General features: G+C 43.9%; 1 protein-coding gene across 11 annotated transcripts in view; it reads right to left on the bottom strand.

The window, feature by feature from the left end:
- The window catches only part of CDH23 (cadherin related 23), a 556,038-nt gene that overhangs the window by 39,050 nt on the left and 498,611 nt on the right, over window positions 1–18,377 (bottom strand). For 8 of the 11 annotated variants that reach the window (XR_013233707.1, XR_013233706.1, XM_077350528.1 and 5 more), the window contains 7 exons: window positions 16,856–16,989; window positions 16,428–16,637; window positions 10,199–10,306; window positions 8,225–8,327; window positions 6,333–6,458; window positions 3,310–3,513; window positions 979–1,437 (listed from right to left, as the gene is read on the bottom strand). Coding sequence is in view for 9 of the 11 variants with exons in the window: in XM_077350528.1 (XP_077206643.1) it covers window positions 979–1,437; window positions 3,310–3,513; window positions 6,333–6,458; window positions 8,225–8,327; window positions 10,199–10,306; window positions 16,428–16,637; window positions 16,856–16,989 (1,344 nt within the window). In the remaining 2 variants the exon portion in view is untranslated. Of the gene's footprint in view, window positions 1–978; window positions 1,438–3,309; window positions 3,514–6,332; window positions 6,459–8,224; window positions 8,328–10,198; window positions 10,307–14,451; window positions 14,642–14,717; window positions 14,854–16,427; window positions 16,638–16,855; window positions 16,990–18,377 lie in introns of those variants that run through there. The other 3 variants (XM_077350518.1, XM_077350519.1, XM_077350517.1) reach the window with 3 other exon arrangements.

The following is an 18,377-nucleotide window of genomic DNA, read 5'->3' as shown; positions in this document are numbered from 1 at the left end:
AGAGTGCGGTGCTTACATCTCCACCCAGCCTTGAAGCTCAATGGGTGACAAGGCTTTGCTTGGTATAAACTGAGCCTGCATCATGTAGGTCAAATTGGAGCTCCTTGGAGAAAAGTGGGGTAAGTATGTGAAATGCAAGCAGATAACCGGAGATGATTATTTTTAGGATCATAACATCAGTGATGATTTGTTTGCCATTTTGGATGACACTTGATTCAGGCCTTTTGTTTTCCTTCCTTGTGTACCAAAACATAGGTCATATGCCTGATATATGTTTGCCCCTCCCACTCCCTACCAGCTAGGGGCTTCTGCGAGGCTGTCAGCATTCAGTCTGGGAAGGCTAGAGCAAAAAGTGTGGCAGAGATACATTTCGACTGCAGTCTGCCAGCAAGACACAAACTAGCACTAAACCAGGGAGGATGGAAATGAGGATGGAGACAGTGCTGACTGAAATGGAAGGCAAACAGTGAATACACAGATAGGAATATAGATATCAAACCTGCAGGTCTGAGAGCCATAAGAGAAGCAAAAGGAACAGTTAGTAGAAGCAAGTAGCAGTCAAACAGTATACAGAGAAAGCAGGGAACAGCTAGAAAGGAAAAGACAGAGGAAAACGAAATAGAAGTTGGGGAAAAGAGCTAGATGTGTAAAAGAAAGAGAAGGAGGGGACAATAGTACAAGTGAAAAACCATTTTTATCACTGTCAGTTACACCAGCATCTCTCTTAAGGGAAAAGGAACCTTTAACAACAAAGAGTTGACCTTTCCCACTCTTCAACAATCTAATATGAAAGAAAGGTAAACGTAAAAGCTCTTCTGGAACAATGACATTTATTTTCAGTGGCTGAACTAGCACTGCTGAAACAGAATACTCATAGCTGAAATAGCATACTTATTTTTCTCTCTTCCTGTGTAACAATATTAGCATCTACAAACTTAAATAAAAAATGGTTCAGTATTCACCCTCCAACCCCAGTACCTGTTTTAAAATCCACTGCAAAAGCGCCCTGCTGGTCTGGCACAAGAGCATCGGTATCGTCTTTGGCCAGGATTTCAATAAGGTAGTATTCCAACTGGGGATTGACGTCTCTGTCTATTGCAGTCACCTCAGCGACCATTGTGCCCAGGGCAGCAGACTCAGGCACACTGACCGTCTGGATGGGGTTGACAAACTCGGGCTGTGAGTCATTGATGTCATCAATGAGGATACTCACAGTGGCTGTGCCAGAAAGGGGGGGTGTACCCTGATCCATGGCAACCACTGTCAACCGGTAGCTGTCCTTTTCTTCTCTGTCTATAGTGGTGTTGGCCACACTGATCACCCCGGTGTTGCTGTTGATCAAGAACTTGTCTTGAGCGCCGCTCTCAATTCGGTAGCTCAGCTGTTGGTTGAGGCCATTATCCTTGTCAGTTGCTGTTACCTGAAGGACAGAAAAACCTAGGGGGAAACCCAGACTGTGACATTAGATCTCCCCCCCTGTTATTTGGGTCTTCAGAACAAAAGAGGTGTCATCTTGCATTATTCCTTAGAGTCCAGCGTTCAATTCCTGGGAGTAAGTACTAGCACCTGCTATGAAGGAAGATATATACAACATGATAGCATCAGCAAGAAATGCCTCCTTTTGGTAATTTGTAAAGAATCCCAGAATTTCAGGTTTTTCACATAGGACCAAGGGAACGAAATTAATACCACAAAACCGTGCAAGGTCATTTATATATGGGGTGAAAAGCTGATGTTATTATTATTATTAATATAATGATATGACAAGCCCCACATTAATGCCCATAAAACCACAACAATTAAACAACAACCCTCTTTGGTGGCATAAAAACCACCCCCAACCCCTGCTCTCAGATTGTATTCTTGTGCCACATGGAGACCGATGACAAAGGGAGGTCCGATGTACTGGCAACCTGGGGAGGAACCCTTGCACTGGTCTCAACTACAGACCTGGCAGAAGAGTTCTGTTTTGCAGGCTCTGCTGAATTATGACACCTCCATCAGGTCCCTCAGCTCTCCTGGGAGTTCATTCCACGAGGTCAGGGCCAGGATCGAAAAGGCCCTGGACCTGCTTGAGGCCAGGCGAACCTCTCTTGGGCCAGGGATGACAAACAAATTCACACCCATAGAATGAAAAGCCTTGCATAGGGGGGAGTATAAGGAGGTAGGCAGTCCCGCAGATATGTGGGGCCAGACCATGAATGGCCTTAAAGGTTAATACCAAAACCTTGAACTTGATCCAGGCCGCAACTGGCAAACAATGTGGTTGCCTCAGCAGTGGCTGGATATGGGCCTTCCAAAGTGTTTCTGTAAGGACCCTAGCAGCTGCATTCTGCACCAGCTGTAAATTCCAGGTCAAGGACAAGAGTAGGCCCATGGCAAGTGAGTTACACAAATCCAGCCTGGAGGTGACCGTTGTTTGGATCACTGTAGCCAAGTGCTCTGGGGACAGGTAGGGTGCTAGTAGCCTCACCTGGTGCAGATGGGGAAATGCCTGGCAGGCTACCTTGGTGACCTGGGCCTCCATTGACAGGGAGACATCCAAAATCACCCCCAAATTCCTATAGACTCTATGAACTTGAATAATATGTAACATGAGTCATCTTGTATTAAAAGAATAACTATGACAACTTTTATAAACATGCACAGGCAAAAACTAAGTTGATGACTGAAAATAAATGACCTCAATATCAGATGACTGACAAAAAAAGAACCCTTCAGCTCAGTGTCACTAGAAAGAATAAATTGGCAAACTCACTTTGTTACTTTTGATTTCTCATTCTTTGTTTAAAATTTGTAATGCACATGTGTGTGTAAAGTACTGTCTATGATTGCCAACTCTGGAGTGAGAAATTCCTGGAGATTTTGGGAGTGGAGCCTGGGGAAGGAGGTCTTGGGAGGGAGAGAGAACTTAATGGGGTACATTGCCATACAGCCTACATTCCAAAATAGCCATTTTTTCCCCAGGGGGCTGATCTCTGTCATCTGGAGATTATTTGTAAATATAAAAGATCTCCATGGCCTACCTGGAGATTGGCAACCCTAGGCTACAACTGCCTTATGGCAACCCTGTAGTATTTCATGGCAAGAGACAAACAGAGGTGGTTTATCATTGCCTGCCTCTGCATAGCAACCCCGGACATCCTTGGTGGTCTCCCATCCAAATACTAAGTAGAGCCACCCCTGCTTAGCTTCCAAATTCTGACAAGATCAGGTTAGCTTGAACCTTCTGAGTCAGGACATAAAATGTGCAATACCCTCCCGCATCTCAGATTCAAAAGCCCGTCTGAGCTCTGTTGTTATTCTGACCTGGAGGGACGTTTTCCAGCACTTGAACAGTCAACGTTGATGGGTGAAAGATTGGCCTGTTGTCATTATCATCCAGGATAGTCACTGTGAGCCTAGCTGTGCTGTTCAGCTTGCCAACATCCACCGCAAGCAGCGTAGACTCCAAAACTGGATTCAAGAATGCTTCTCTGTCTATTAAGCGGCCTGGCTTCACCAGAACGACACCTGGAAGGGATTTAGGAGAATCAATAAGAAAGGATAAAAACCACCTATAGAAAAATATGACCAAAAGCTTCTCAAGCTCTCTATGCTACAGAGTATGAACATGGCACCGAAACTGGAAACTGCAGCAAAATGCACCCTTCAAAATATAGATTGTGACTTGGAAATTGCAAGAAGTGCAATGAGGCATGGAGACTTTATTAGCTGGAAAATGCATTCATGTCATCTACGTTCTATATTCTTAGTTTGTCAAGCCCATGATCCATATCACCACAGACATCATAAAACATACGTAAGGGGGAAAGGGATGACTTCACAAAATGTAGGTTGTCTATAACTCAGACAACTTTGAAATTGAATTGGATTACATTGTGAAAATACATGTATTATTGGAAAAGACAATAGTGCTTGGAAATTTTGAAGGAAGCAGGAAAAGGAAGAACCAGCATGAGAGGGACTGACTCAATAAAGAAAGCCATGGCCCTCCTTTTCCAAGACCTGAACAAGGCTGTTATTGACAGGACATTTTGAAGGTAATTAATTCACAAGGTAGATATAAGTTGGAGCGATTTGATGGCACTTAATACACACGTATATTGTGCTGGGCTGAAAAATAAAGCAGAAAATGCTATAAACTGTAATGTATTTTTTTTGGTTGTTTGTTTGCTTGTTTAAATCCTGCCACTCTCCATGAACTCGTGGCAGGTTACACAACAGACTAAAAATCCCCCATAAAATCAATCACAATCCACTAATACCATTAAAACCCATAAAAATGGTAGGGTTTTCTGGGAGCTCATTCCATCAGGTTGGGGCCAGCCGTCCTTCCCTGGGGTCAGGGACCACAAGCAGATTTGTACCCACAGAGCGAAGAACCTCTTCGGGGCATAAGCAGACAAGCAGTCCCTCAGATAGGCAGGGCCCAAGCCGTGGATGGCCTTAAAGTTTAATACCAAAACCTTGAATCTGATCTGGGCCACAACTGGCAACCAATGCAGCTGCTTTAGAAGAGACTGAATATGGGCCCTCCAAGAGGTCCCAGTGAGGACCCCGGTAGCTGCATTTTGTACCAGCTGTAATTTCCAGATCAAAGACAAGGGTAGGCCTGCATAGAGCGAGTTACAGAAATCTAATCTGGAGGTGACCATTGTATGACCATTGTATGACTGTACCCAGACAGTCTGAGGGCAGGTAGGGCACTAGTAGCCTTGCTTGGCGAAGATGGTAAAATGCCCTGCAGGCTATACCTGTGACCTGGGCCTCCATTGAAAGGGAGGTATCCAGAATTACACCCAGATTTCTGACTGAGGGTGGGGTGTTAAGCTGCACCCCAATCAGTATGGATAAACACACCTCCTTCCTGCCCAGCCAAGACAGAGGGGTTGAGTTTCAGGTGACTCTGCTCTAATCATCCAGCAACCACTTCCAAACATCCGTCAAATGTATCTGGGGTTGAGTTCAGGCAGCTGTCCATGAGGAGATAGAGTTGGGTGTCATCTGCATATTGGTGACAACCCACTCCATAAGTCCAAACCAACTGGGCCAGCAGGTATATGAAAGTGTTGAGTTCCACAACGATGTTTTTGAAAATAATCTACATTTATATGTATTTTCCAAATCCTAAAACTTGCATGTCTGATATTACTTTAACTTTAACAGTCACTTTAACTTTATCAGACCATAAATATCCACGCCAGTCAAGCCTCAAGTTATGACATTTCAATACTAATAATCTTTTGTTTTTCAATAATATCCATTCTTTCAACCATAGAAAGCAACATGCTGCAAAGTATATTTTCAAATCCAGTAATCCCAAACCTCCTCTTTCTCTAGCATCTTGCAATATCTTATATTTAATATGAGCATTTGCCCCTTGCCAAATATATTTTGAAAGTCTTTTTGCCATTGTTTAAATGATACATTTGAAATCAGCACAGGTATTGTCTGGAAAAGAAATAACAGTCTAGACAACACATTCATTTTAATCTCTGCAATTTCCCCCAAGAAAGACAGTTTGCATTTATTCTGTTTTGACAAATCTTTTAAAATTTCATTACATAATTATTTTGAAATAACATACAATTCTTATTTGTCAACATTATACCCAAATATTTCACCTTTTCAATTTTAAAACCACTTTCCCTCATCAGTTTTATTTGGTCTTGTGCACTCATTTTTAGTTCACACCTTTGTTTTCCCCTTATTTATTCTGAAACCCACTACTGAACAATGCTTTCAGCGTTGCCATTCCTTTCAAAGGGTCTCCCAAAATCTGAATGGGAGACCTCCAAGGAATAATGGGGGTATCACACAAAGACAGGCAATGGCAAACCACCTTTGAATGTCCCTTGTCTTGAAAACCCCCAAGGGGTTTCACTTGTGACTTGATGTCACTTTCTACCACCACCATCACCACTTGATAGACAACTGGTCTGATCCAACAAGTACTTCAGTATTAACCAATAGGTACTTAACCAATAGAAAAGTTCCTACATCAGCAACAAACAAGAACTATGGCCTTTCAAATCTTCCAGTTCTTTCCTGCTACTGCTTTTCATCTCAAGTTATCCATTGATAAACTGAGCTTTCCCAGCCACCAGATTAGTCTGTATCTTACATTTCTTGCCTGTTCTCTTGTTCAGCTTTTAATCCTTTCGCCTCTATTTCAGCATACCTTCTCTCCCAGTTGTTTCCCAATGATGGTAGAATTCCAACTTCTAAACTGCCTTACCCACCAAAAGTTCCTTTCTTCTGCACCCAGCCTGCTTTCCCATTGGTCAGGGTGAAGGTTCTTTAGTCGGTCAGTTAGAATACTATCTTACCGGTTCTGTTGTTGATGATGAATAGTTCCGTTGCCATCCCAAGCAGCTGGTACGTCACTACTGCATTGGTACCCTGGTCACGATCCAAAGCTAGAATTGGTCCATTAAGCATTGTGATGCGAGTTCCTGAACCAAACATGAAGATCTCAATAACAGGAAAAACATCAACAGACTCTTCCATCTTCCCCTCCCTTCAACACCCAAATGATCAATATGATGAATGAATGAATGAAACAGGGTGAGGCTCTATGAGACAGCAAAGGAGTGTGTGGTGCAACCTTGGCAGACTGAATCAAGAAGCCCCCTGGGAGAAGCCTTAAAGCCCTGCTAAAAGAAAACAAACAAATCCATCAGCATGTTTAAATGAAAGGACATTTAGTGGCAAGGTTTGCCTCCTTAGACGACTCAAAGATTCACACTAATCTGCATATCAGTGTGGGAGGTAAAGATTCACTGGAATTTACCAAAGTGTAATCATTTTAGAAACAGAGAGTGCCATAAAAAAAATGTGTGGCTGTGAATAGAAGGGAGATGTGTATCTGTGCACAATTACTTAAATCGGTAGGGTAAAAAACAAACATGCATTCTAATCTATGCTGATATAGCTGGCATCAGGGAGTGAGAGCACATCACACTACTAAACTTACATTCACTTACTGCTAACACCATTCAAGAAAGGGAGCTAGGCAGGGGTCACACCCTACATTCATGAATTTAATCAAATGAGTTTCTAACAATCCTAACCATCTGGGGGCATAACTATAAAATGAATGAAGTTAAATAGCCTGCAGTTTTAACAGAGGAGCACTCTGGGCACTTAAATAGTCGCAGCAACTCACTTTTCTGTATCAAGCAACACTCAACAAAAGACCTTTAATGAACTTTTTAAAATGAAGAAGCTCTCCTGTTAAAAAGTCCAAAATATTTTAAACAAGCTCTCTTTACCCCCCCCCCCCAAGGGCTATACCATGCTGCATTAAATTTTGCCATGAAGAATCTGCTACACGATCTTAAAACCCCTTTGCCTGGTATATTAGTTGGGGGAATTTAGATTGTTACATTTTTAACTTATTGAGTTTTTATGGTATTGTTTACCTGCCTTGAGCTGTGTTGGAAGGGTGGGCTAGAACAATATATCCTAACCCTGCCCGCGGCGCTGCGGGCACCGCGGACTAAATAAAACTGTAAGGGCTTAGGGGGAGGAGTTAGGGCGGGCTCTGTCCGGGATGAGGAAGGGTGCTGATTGGCCCCTTCCTCCGGACAGACCATTGGCGGGGCAATCGGCAGGCGCAAAGCGCCTGCCGATTGGCTTCTCCGATTCCAGCCCTGCCGGCAAGGAAGCGCCTCTCGCCGCGTCAGGCTCCCTTGCCTAGCGCCTGCTGTATTGTGACTACAGCGGGCTTGATTACTAGTATATATATATATATATTTTTATTCTACTTTTCAAGAATATTTCACCAGCTTTAGTGAATAGTTTTTGTATATTGTAGGATTCAGCTTTCTTTACTTTCTGTCACTGGTGGATGACAACTTGTTTTGCTCTAACATCTGGCTTTTCAGTATCTACTGTTTTTCCAGAGAAAAACAGGTTTGATTCATTTGAAGTCACGTTGTTCATTTAAGGCAACAGCAGAGGAATTTGTTTTGCCTCTTCCACTTGTCAGGCCTCTTGGGAAACATTCCTGTTTCTGAGAAGCTGCTGAGGAAAACAGTAAAAGAGGAAGTACTCACAACTTAGGTGGGAGAGTCAACCATGACTCAGAAAACACTTTTAACACTACTCATACCATACCATGAAGGAAAACTGATCCTACCAGTAACAGTTTGTAAAGTACTGAGCAAAGAGGCATTCTGCAATCTGGAGGGATTGATATGTTGGCGGTAACACCTACCTGGGGGGGAGTTCTCTAGCACCTCAGCCTGGTAAGAGCTCTGAGTGAAGAGTGGGTGGTTATCATTTTCATCCGCTACTGAAATCACTAGTAGATCAAAATCCTAAAAAAAAAAGGAAAGGAGAAAATGACAAAAAAGCATCTATAGTTGCCTGATGAAAGAATGTTGATTCCATAGACTGAGAATGTCTTATATAGTCTTTGCTTAGCTGGGGAAGGTTGTTGCTAGCTTGGGGAAGGTAACAAATGCAAAATCTGTTCCACATAATATATTTCTGATAAGGCCTCGGAGGAGGAGCATGTCTCATGGCTTAAGTGCCACTTAACGGCCACTCAGGGAGGCTGTTCTGCCCCTGAGGGCCTCCTCCTTCAACCAGCTTGCCTGTCTGTCCAGCAGCCAGCCAATCACCTTCTGTCCCCCACCCCTGACCACCCCCTCCTCCTTCCACTTCCCTCCAAGGCTCAGAGGCTGTAGATCCCTGCTGCATGAGAGCTGCCCCTGCTGGTGAGTTCCCTTTCTGGGGGCCTCCAGCCTGCAGCCTTTCCAGGTCATGGGGGGAAGGAGAGTTCTTCCACCCCACCCCAATCTAGTGCCCGTTGTATTCCTGAATGCAATGGGCTTGGGCCCCTAGTAAAGACATAAAGTTTCATCTAAATAAATTTCCATGGACATGTAGGCCAATATAACCTGAGGCCTCAAAGCTTTGACAGTGCTTATCAGAGGCATTCAGGCTTGGGTTCTGGTTAGTCTCCAGTGGGAGGTGGCAGCATCAAATGTTCTTCTCTTTATGTCCTTGCTGGTTGAATCTGGTGTAAATGAATGGGATGATTTAGAGCAGCGGTCCGCAACCTTTTTCAGGTTGCGGCCCATTACCAAGGGGTGAGGGGAGAGGGTGACCTTGGCCGCTGCACAAACGCGCAGGCGTGGACCTGCTGCACATGTGCATTTATGCCCAGCGGGGTCCGCACATACGTGTTTGCGCTGTCAGCGTGCCGGTGCCCGCGCTTCCCTCCCCCCCCACAGCAAGAAGCTTGCCGGGCTGCAAGCTAATTGGCCGCTTTGGTGGCTGATTTGCTCGTGGCCTGGCGAGCTTCTCACTGCAGGGGGGGAGCCGTGGCCCGCTTCTGAAGCTCTCGTGGCCTGGCACCGGGCCACAGACCGGGGGTTGGGGACCACTGATTTAGAGGGCACTACTGGTAGATCTACCATAACAAGACTTATGGAATGAGGTGGCTTCTGTTCAGCTTACGTTAAATAAATCTTCATCCATTAAAAACTAAAATAGAATAAAAAGCCAGGGCAGTCATCAGAGCAGTAGAACAACCACTTCTGCAGATGATTCAGGAGGCCATAACTATATCCAAACCATTAAAACCAGTTCAGTATCCTGTGTCATTCAGTTATAATGAAATGTTTCTGGGATATTGCTTATCAGAAGTACAATTTCATAAAATACTCCTTTTATTTTGGTTTTAGGTGATAATGCATTATAAAACAACCTTTGCTCAGCCATCTGATGATATCAGTACATGAGATCAAACCTTTAGAAACCAAGTGTGCAAAGTGACATCATGGTACTAAAGGGAGGTTTCAAGGAATGATGATTATACCAGAGCTATAGAAAAGCCAGGTGAAGATCTATTTGGAGTTTTCTAAAGCTGCTCTTGAAACGTCTGGCCTGGATTCTCTGATTGAGTTTGGGTTTCGTTTCAGAGGGCAGCTGTGTTAGTCTGCCGTAAAAAAGGTAGATATGAGCCCAGTATCACTTTAGAGAGCAACAACATTTGGGGGACATGCATTTTTGAGAGTCAAAATTCCCTTCATTAGATACAACCCAAAGTTTGGGTTGAATTCATATTTCTTTGATCCGCCAAAATGTCATCCGTTTTCTGGCAGACAGTATTACATGAAAAGTTCTCAGCAAGCCTAAGCCCAGTTCTAAAGTGGAAAACCCTGGTGGGGCATATAATTACCCGCCTCGCATTGCGTGCATTTTCTGGGTTGTCCTTCACTGTCACAGTCAATTTGTACTCTGGCACCAACTCTCTATCCAGTGGGCGATTTACACACACAATGCCAGTCTAGGGAGAAGAGCAAAGAAAAGAGGAAAAAAATCAAATGGGATGGAATTACATTGTTATTTTACACTCAAATGCCAGCAACTGATACACATGAAGGAGGGTTAAACTTTAACAGTGACCATACCGTCTCCCTAAATCAAAAGCCACGAGCCACGGTCATGAGTTCTAGGAGAGCCGATTCTCGGTAGTATAAATAAGAGGGGTGGGGGCAGGGGCTCCTGAGCTTGGCACAAGTTGGATAGGTCAAAGATGATGTTATATATTGACAGTTATTAACATCAGGCTATTAACGTCTAATTATTATATATATATGTGAAAGGTGGTAAGTAAAAATACAGGCATCAACTTGCTCAAAAGAAAAAGAAAAAAAAAGAGAGGAAAAAACCCTGCAGCAAAGCAGGCAATGTGGTGCTTTTATTGGTCTCCACTGGTCCTGGGTCTGTAGCCTAACCATCCGAGATGTGCGACATTTTCTAGAGTTGGTTCTGGGTTCCCTGGACCTATCTCAGATTCCCTGTCATCACATAGCAACTGTAAAGAACAGCTGTTAAAAATTAAAGGAAACTCTGTCTGGGCTTAGTCCTAAGGGAGGAAGGCCTCCTACCTCCCCACCCCAAATGTTTCCTTGCACCAAAATAGAGCTGAGTAATTTCCCTGTTTTTGCTGCTCTCCCTGCACAAAGGACTTCTAATGAAGAAATAACCCTCAGTGCTGGTTCAGCAGGAGAAAACAGCTAGGGCAGAGGAGTCCTGACTCTCCCTACAGCTGTGTTCAGAGCCAAAATGGGCTCTTCTTTAATTTTTAATAGCCATTTCTTGCAGCTGCGTTGTGACTGCAGGGAACCTGAAGCCAACTCTTCAAGGGAATATTGCTGATAGAGAAGAGTATCCTGGAAATATAAGACAACTAAAACAAGCATTTTGTGCAACAGTTTTTAAGTGGAATACGTGTATCTAAGCAATGTGAAAGGGAGAATTTGTTTTGGTTCTGGATACATCATATCCTTCCTTGAGACACAGGAGGCAGGGAATTAATAATGACTTTCTATACAGAGATGGGCTCCCTGCCCCATTCTAGACCTTTAACATGAACACCAAATAACAATAAGCTTATCAAGGACTACTAAATCTAATAGTTGTAAAGTGTGTGATGTAATATTCTCCTGTTAAAGCCACAAAAACAAATTAATCAGAAAACTAAATATATATATATATTTTTGGCAGGTGGGCAGAGGAGCATTTGGGATAGGAAGACTCATATAAGCTGGAATTGATTCCAAGACCATCTATGTACCTTTCATTCTGAAAGATTCTGCAACTGCATGGGAGATTAACCAGTGCCCAAGAAGCAACCATGTCGTGCCTGATAAATTCATGAATGCAAATTCACTGTCACAGCTGAAAAAATTTCTTGCATAAAAGAATGATCCCAGAAGGCTAGCAGGACACTGAAGTGAGTGACAGCGTGGGCAGGTCAATAATTGCCTTAGGAGCCTGATATTTGGTAGGCTAGGCCAAATCGGCTCTTGATACTCCTAGCTCAAGTAGCCTTAGAAATTCTAATCCTCAGGAATCCCATTCCAAGTAAATGAAAGGATCCCAGATTTCTTGAGCCTTTAATTCTTTTGCAGCAGGCTTTTAATTGTTTATGTCACTATCTTTCAGCCAAGCAAGGGCTGAACGAAGACAGGTCTATGTTTTGAAATGTCAGACTTTATCTTCAGTACAAGCCCTGACTCTGTGTGAATGATCATGTCTGGGGGCAGTACCCCCACCCCATGTTTTCTAGCGGTGCAGCAATTATGGATCCCACTGAGAAGACAGTCCCAATGAAGCCCCAGGGGAGAAACATCTGGCAGCATCCTCATAATATATTGGACTCAAGGTGGCCCCTTGTGGAGAGTGGGGGGAGACACAGGTGAGGGCAACCTTCCTAGGCCCATGGGAACAGATGGCAGCCCTTTAAGGAAAAGGGGAGAGATATGCTAAAGAATGTGAAAACCCATCAGACCATTGGCCAAAGAGCCTGCCGCTCCTCTAGAGTCCAACCTAGGAACAGAGTAATTGGGTGTGTTTGGGGCTGGCCCACATCCGTTGTTGCCTTTAAAAGGTAACACTAGGGAAAGCCAGGAACAAAAGGACAGACCAGTCAGCAGAATAGTTAGAATAGTTAGCATGGACTTTATGCCAGATGATGGCTTCTTTTCTAAGAAGGTAGTTCTGCAGAGGGCCTGCAAAATAGTGATAAGGCTCTGCGTGGGAAATTGAACATGTATGGGAAAATGAACATTTAGCTGAACATGTATGAAAACTGCTCCACCCTTTTGCATGGAAGCACAGGAAAACAAAACTTTAAACAAGACAAGACAGCATTAAAGGCAGCAGACTGATGTTTAGTAGAAAGCTTTGATATGGAACATTACAACATCCAGACTATTTGAGAGAAGAAATTCCTTTCTTCTTGTAAAAAGGTAAAGGTATCCCATGTGCAAGCACCAAGTCATGTCTGACCCTTGGGGTGACACCCTCCAGAGTGTTCATGGCAGACTCAATACAGGGTGGCCTTGACAGTGCCTTCCCCAGTCATTACCGTTTACCCCCCAGCAAGCAAGCTGGGTACTCATTTTACCGACCTCGGAAGGATGGAAGGCTGAGTCAACTTTGAGTTGGCTGCTGGGATCGAACTCCCAACCTCATTGACAGACAGCTTCAGACAGCATTTCTGCCGCTTACCACTCTGCGCTACAAGAGGCTCTCGTATTAGCCTACAAAGGCAGGGCATGTAACTTCATATATGCCATTCACAGAAGTATGCTTTGAAGCCATTGATCCAGTCCCTCTTGAAACTGTCTATGCCTGTGGACACCATCATTTCTCATGCTAGTGGATTCCACAGGTTAATTACTCCTTGGGTGAAGGCCTTGCATTGTTGCTCTCTCTGAATTATTCTTATAATTGTTTTTAGTTCATAGATATGTTTTATTGTGTACTTTAGCCTGTATACTTTCCTGGTTCTTAATGCCATTAAAGGTCTCTTAATAAAGAAAGTAGTACTTCCTTTTATCTGTTCTAAACTTGCTGCTCATAAATTTTATTGTGTGCACGTGAGTTCATGCATTGTGAAAAAAATACTTCTCTACCTTCTCTAGCCCATGCACAATTTTGTAAACCTCTATCATGTCACACCTCAGCCATGGTATCTTCAAGCAAAAGAGCCCTAAACTCTTTAATATTTCTTCATATGGAAGGTGTTTATCCTTTAAATCAGTTTAGTTGCTCTTTTCTGCACCTTTTTCAATGCTATAATATTTCTGAGGTATGGTGACCAGAATTGTATACAGCATTCCAAATACGGCCTCACCATAGATACATACAGGGGCATTATGATATTCTCCAGCATAGCATTTGCCTTTTAAAATTGTAGACACACCCTGAGTTAACATTTTCAGTGAGTTATGGTCAGTTGCCACATCACTATCTATTTATAGGATTTTTGGTTCCAACAAGCATTATTTTGCGCTTGTCCACATTGAATCTCAGTTGCCAAGCTGAGGCCTGCTCACCCAGCCTTCACCGATCCTTCTGGAGCACCTCACAGTCCTCCCTGGTTCTTACCTCCCTGCACAAATTAATGGCATCCATAAACTTAGCCACTTCACTGCTTACTCTGAGCTCAAAATCGTTAATTAACAAAGGCCCCGGTGCTTCTCTGGCTGGTTTCCTGCTCTGAATATGTTTGAGACATTGGTTTGTCCTGATGATCTTAGCAACCTGCTGCTCAAATTCTCATTCTGAATAACTAATTATTACAGTTCTTTTGTTGTCAGCACTCTTCTAGTGATGCTGCCATAATCAAATTTGACCTCCTTGATTTATTTTATGGTTTTGAAAACCCTTTGAGAAACCTCACGGATCATCCTTGGTGATTTATAACTTTACATTGAGGACAAAATGACCACTCTTTTGGGCTCACCCGTTTCTGGATCAGCTAATTCCCTTGAAGAGTTAACTGTTCATTCAGACATTTTGCTATCAAGAGCAGGATATCAATATCCACCCAAGACAGTAATAAGAAAGTTCTCCTGATAACTCCACTACTAGGCATTGGAATATCTCCAGATGACTTACCCATTAATTGATCCTCACCTTATGTAGCAGCTTTAACAGATTGCTCCTGAGCTCTACTGAGAAAAAAGCACTGTAATTGTGTGTCAAATTCCAGATAGTTATGGAAATTGACCAGGAATTCTGAAAGCAATCAAAAATAATTGCTCTGAATTTATTGTGAGTCTCTAACCTTGATGAGGTACTGTTCAAGTATGGGTGAATATGTATATCCTGAAGGTTCAGTCAGCTCCTAAGGATACCAAGATCTTGGAGAAGTAAGAGAATAAAGAAAGCATGACGTAAACCTTTTGACAAGCCTCCAGCCATAAAGTTCTGAGAAACTGGCACTGCCTATATCTGTTTCCTTGTCAGAAGTAGGAAGAGACTGGGGTAAGAAGACTGCTCTCTCAGGTAAGGTTATTTATAACTTGCTGCCTCCTGTGTCCTAAGAAAGGAGATGATGGTTCTCCTTCAGAAAAATTGGAATTTCAGCAACAATAGCCTTAAAGGTCTATAAACATTCTAAAGTCACCATGGCCACCAACTGCATGGGAAGGGGTAGAATTATAAGTCTCTCTTGAGAGAGAAATTATTATTTACTGTGCTGAGAAGGTAACCTCCTTTGTTAAAATTATGGACAATACTCTGTGAGGATAAGAAGAAGAGTTGGCTCTTATATGCTGCTTTTCTCTACCCGAAGGAGGCTCAAAATGGCTGACATTTACCTTCCCTTTCCTCTCCCCATAACAGACACCCTGTGAGGTGGGTGAGGCTGAGAGAGCCCTGATATTACTGCTCAGTCAGAACAGTTTTATCAGTGCCGTGGAGAGCCCAAGGTCACCCAGCTGGCTGCATGTGGGAGAGTGCAGAATCGAACTCGGCTCGCCAGATTAGAAGTCCGCAGTCCTAACCACTACACCAAGCTGGCTCTCCAATAGGATAGCTTTATTTCTTTCTCTTTTAAGATGGACACATATTTTATTTATTTATTTGTATCCTGCCTCTCCTGGAACTGCTGGCCCGAGGTGGCTCACAGTAAAACAATCAAAACACCGTCCGATGTATCAACAATTAAGACATCCCCAACCATAATTAAAACAATCTAATATGAACAGCATCCAAACTGTTCCCAGCAGTTTGGCAAAAAGGATTTTCACGAATCCCATCTCTGTACTGCAAAGCAGTGGTCCCCAACATTTATTAGGCTGGGGACCGGCAGGGCATCGGACCACGCCCGTGCGGGCCACGCCCACGCTTCTGGCCGCGCCCGCGCATCGAGCCGCGCCCGCGAGCCGCGCCCGCGGATCGGGCCGAGCCCAGAAGCCATGCTGGCAGGGGCTTCTGGGAATTGTAGTCCATGGACATCTGGAGGGCCGCAGTTTGACTATCCCTGGACTAGGGGATCTGTGCATTGGGGATGCAGGAAAAGAAGAGAAACTACAGATTTCAACAGAGTCCTTTTAGGGATGAACTGGTAACACTTTTCCAAATCGTCATCCATGACGTGAGCTGTGAGCGCTTAATCATCAAGTTGTATTGTCTAAAATTATTTATTTATTTATTTATTTGGATTTTTATACCGCCCATTCTTTACAGCTCTGGGTGGTTTACATGGAACAGTTATGAAATTCTTTACATGAAATTAGTTGTAAATATTAAAACATTTGGATCCCTCACTCCTGTGCATTTGCTGAGCACCATCACCGATGAACATTCAGCAATACACTTATGCTCCCGGACCCTTCAGAGAGACTGAGGTTTTGCACATGCTTGTCCTTCATGCATTAAAAAACCCACAATGATAGGGCATGATTGCTTGTAAAATGTCATGAACCTAAATAAAAACAAGTAGTCAAATAAAGCCTCCATTAAATATTAATATGGCCAATTGTATGTAAAACCAATCCCTGCTGGTACTGAAGAAGGCTCTAGGTAGCTGTCATTTGTGCCAGATCATGTCATGCAGAAAGCCCGCTATGGATCTCTGCAGGTGGAAAAGAAACCTGGAGACTTACTGTGCCATTGATATAGAAGGCATTATCTATATTGCCTGCTGTGATGCTAAAAGTTAAAAGAGAGTTCCGGCCACTGTCAGCGTCATTGGCAAAGATGCGGGTGACAAGGCTGGAGATGGGTGCATTTTCACTGACAGTGAGATTCATTGGCAAGTTCAGAAGCACTGGGTCATTATCATTAATGTCCAGAACACGCACACCCACCATGACCTGAAAGAAAGAAAAGCAGCAGATAAGTCTATTATGTCTCAGAGTATCACCACAAAAACTATCTATAGGCTTCTTCTGTTTTTCACTATTTAGGCTGCACAAAAGCAAAGAGTTGCCAAAATTCTTCAATTCATTTTCAAACTATGCTTTTCTCTAAAGACTCATGGAAATATCACAGCCTTGCCTTCAGTCTGACCCCCTGGATCACCATGACTTACGGTGGAGCTGAGAGGAGGCACCCCTCTATCCTTGGCAGCAATTGTGAGGTTATAGAAAGCAATGTTCTCTCGATCAAGCTCAGCATCTTTTCGCACTCGTAGCTCCCCTTCCACTGGAGAGATCACAAATTCTCCTGCAAGAAAGACATGAGGTTGCACATAGAGGGAGAGAAGATGCTCAAAAGCAGTATGCTGTCACCCTCCCCTTCTCAAGAAAACATGTTAGTGCAGAAAGAAAATAATCTACATTGGGATTAGATAGATATAATGCCTCCCAGTACACTTCTGAAGAGCTACAAGTCTACAAACTGTCCATGTAGCTGGTTTGTACCAGAATACTACTAAGTTATTGTATTTAGAGTAGCTACTGGTAAAACTGCTCTGCTAAGGCTGCAGGAAAGTTTTAGAGTTCCTGCTTTTTATAGGAACAACCTTCAGAATCTCTGCTAGCAGAGTTTTTCCTGATGCGCGTGTAATTCCTCTCATTCCTCTCAAACAACAGGCACTCTGGTCTTGATTATGCTGCCTTCATGAATGCCAGGAAAACAATGACAACAATATCTCACACTGCAAGCATAGTGCAACCTGGCACCCAGCCAACAGTTAGAGCACAAGAAAACTAACTCATCTAGAGAAACACAGAGACCGTTTATGCACTGGGAACTTCAGTGCCCCAGCTCCAATGCAGGAGCACAAATTGGGGGCAGATGAGGTGCACCAGTCAAATGCTCCCCCGTGTGGTGCAGGAAGAGGTGGGGCAACCTGCCATGACTAAAACTCCAGCCTGCAGCCTGGCATGAAACCTCCAGTGCGTAAATGGTCAGAGTGACACACAGCTGTCTAACCTGCCCAAAGCTCTATCTACTGGAGGGTATAAATATAGTCTTATTTGATTTAAAGAGATAATTCAGAAAATTCACAATTGAGCTGCTTCATTGAACAACCTTCACCCAAGGATGAGCTGAGGGAAAGTCCTCCATCAAGACAAAGATAAACTTCAAACAGAAACACAGGAAGCTCCCTCTAGTAAACCCTGACTTAAATATAAGCCATGAGCTCATAGATATTTATGATAACCCACCAAAAGCCACAAAATTAAACTCTGAAAGATTGGGTGCATAATTCAGTGGTCCCCAACCTTCTTATCTCCGAGGACTGGTCAACACTTGACAATTTTACTGATGCCCGGGGGGGGGTGTAGGCTTTTGCCGAGGGACATCGGCACCGCCACCGGAGCCCCTGCTCCACTTGCTTTCCCACCGGCGCCCCTGACTTCCCGCTGCCCGCTGGGGGGCGCTGCCAGCAGCAGCTGCGCTGTGCCATGCTAAAGGGGAGCCCCAGCCATGGTGGCTGCCGGAGAGCACCAAAGGTGAGCCGGCAGCAGAGTGGCAGGGCAGCCCCCGAGGCAGGAGCTGGGGAGGAGGATGAGGAGGAGCCACGGCCCGGTACTGACTGATCCACAGACTGATAGCCATCTCCGGACTGGGGGTTGGGGACCACTGCTGTAATTGACCTGTGTGAA

The sequence above is a fragment of the Paroedura picta genome, chromosome 8, assembly GCF_049243985.1.
Source record: "Paroedura picta isolate Pp20150507F chromosome 8, Ppicta_v3.0, whole genome shotgun sequence".
In the NCBI taxonomy this organism is placed as follows: Eukaryota; Metazoa; Chordata; class Lepidosauria; order Squamata; family Gekkonidae; genus Paroedura; species Paroedura picta.
This window is presented reverse-complemented; position numbering and strand designations above follow the sequence as displayed.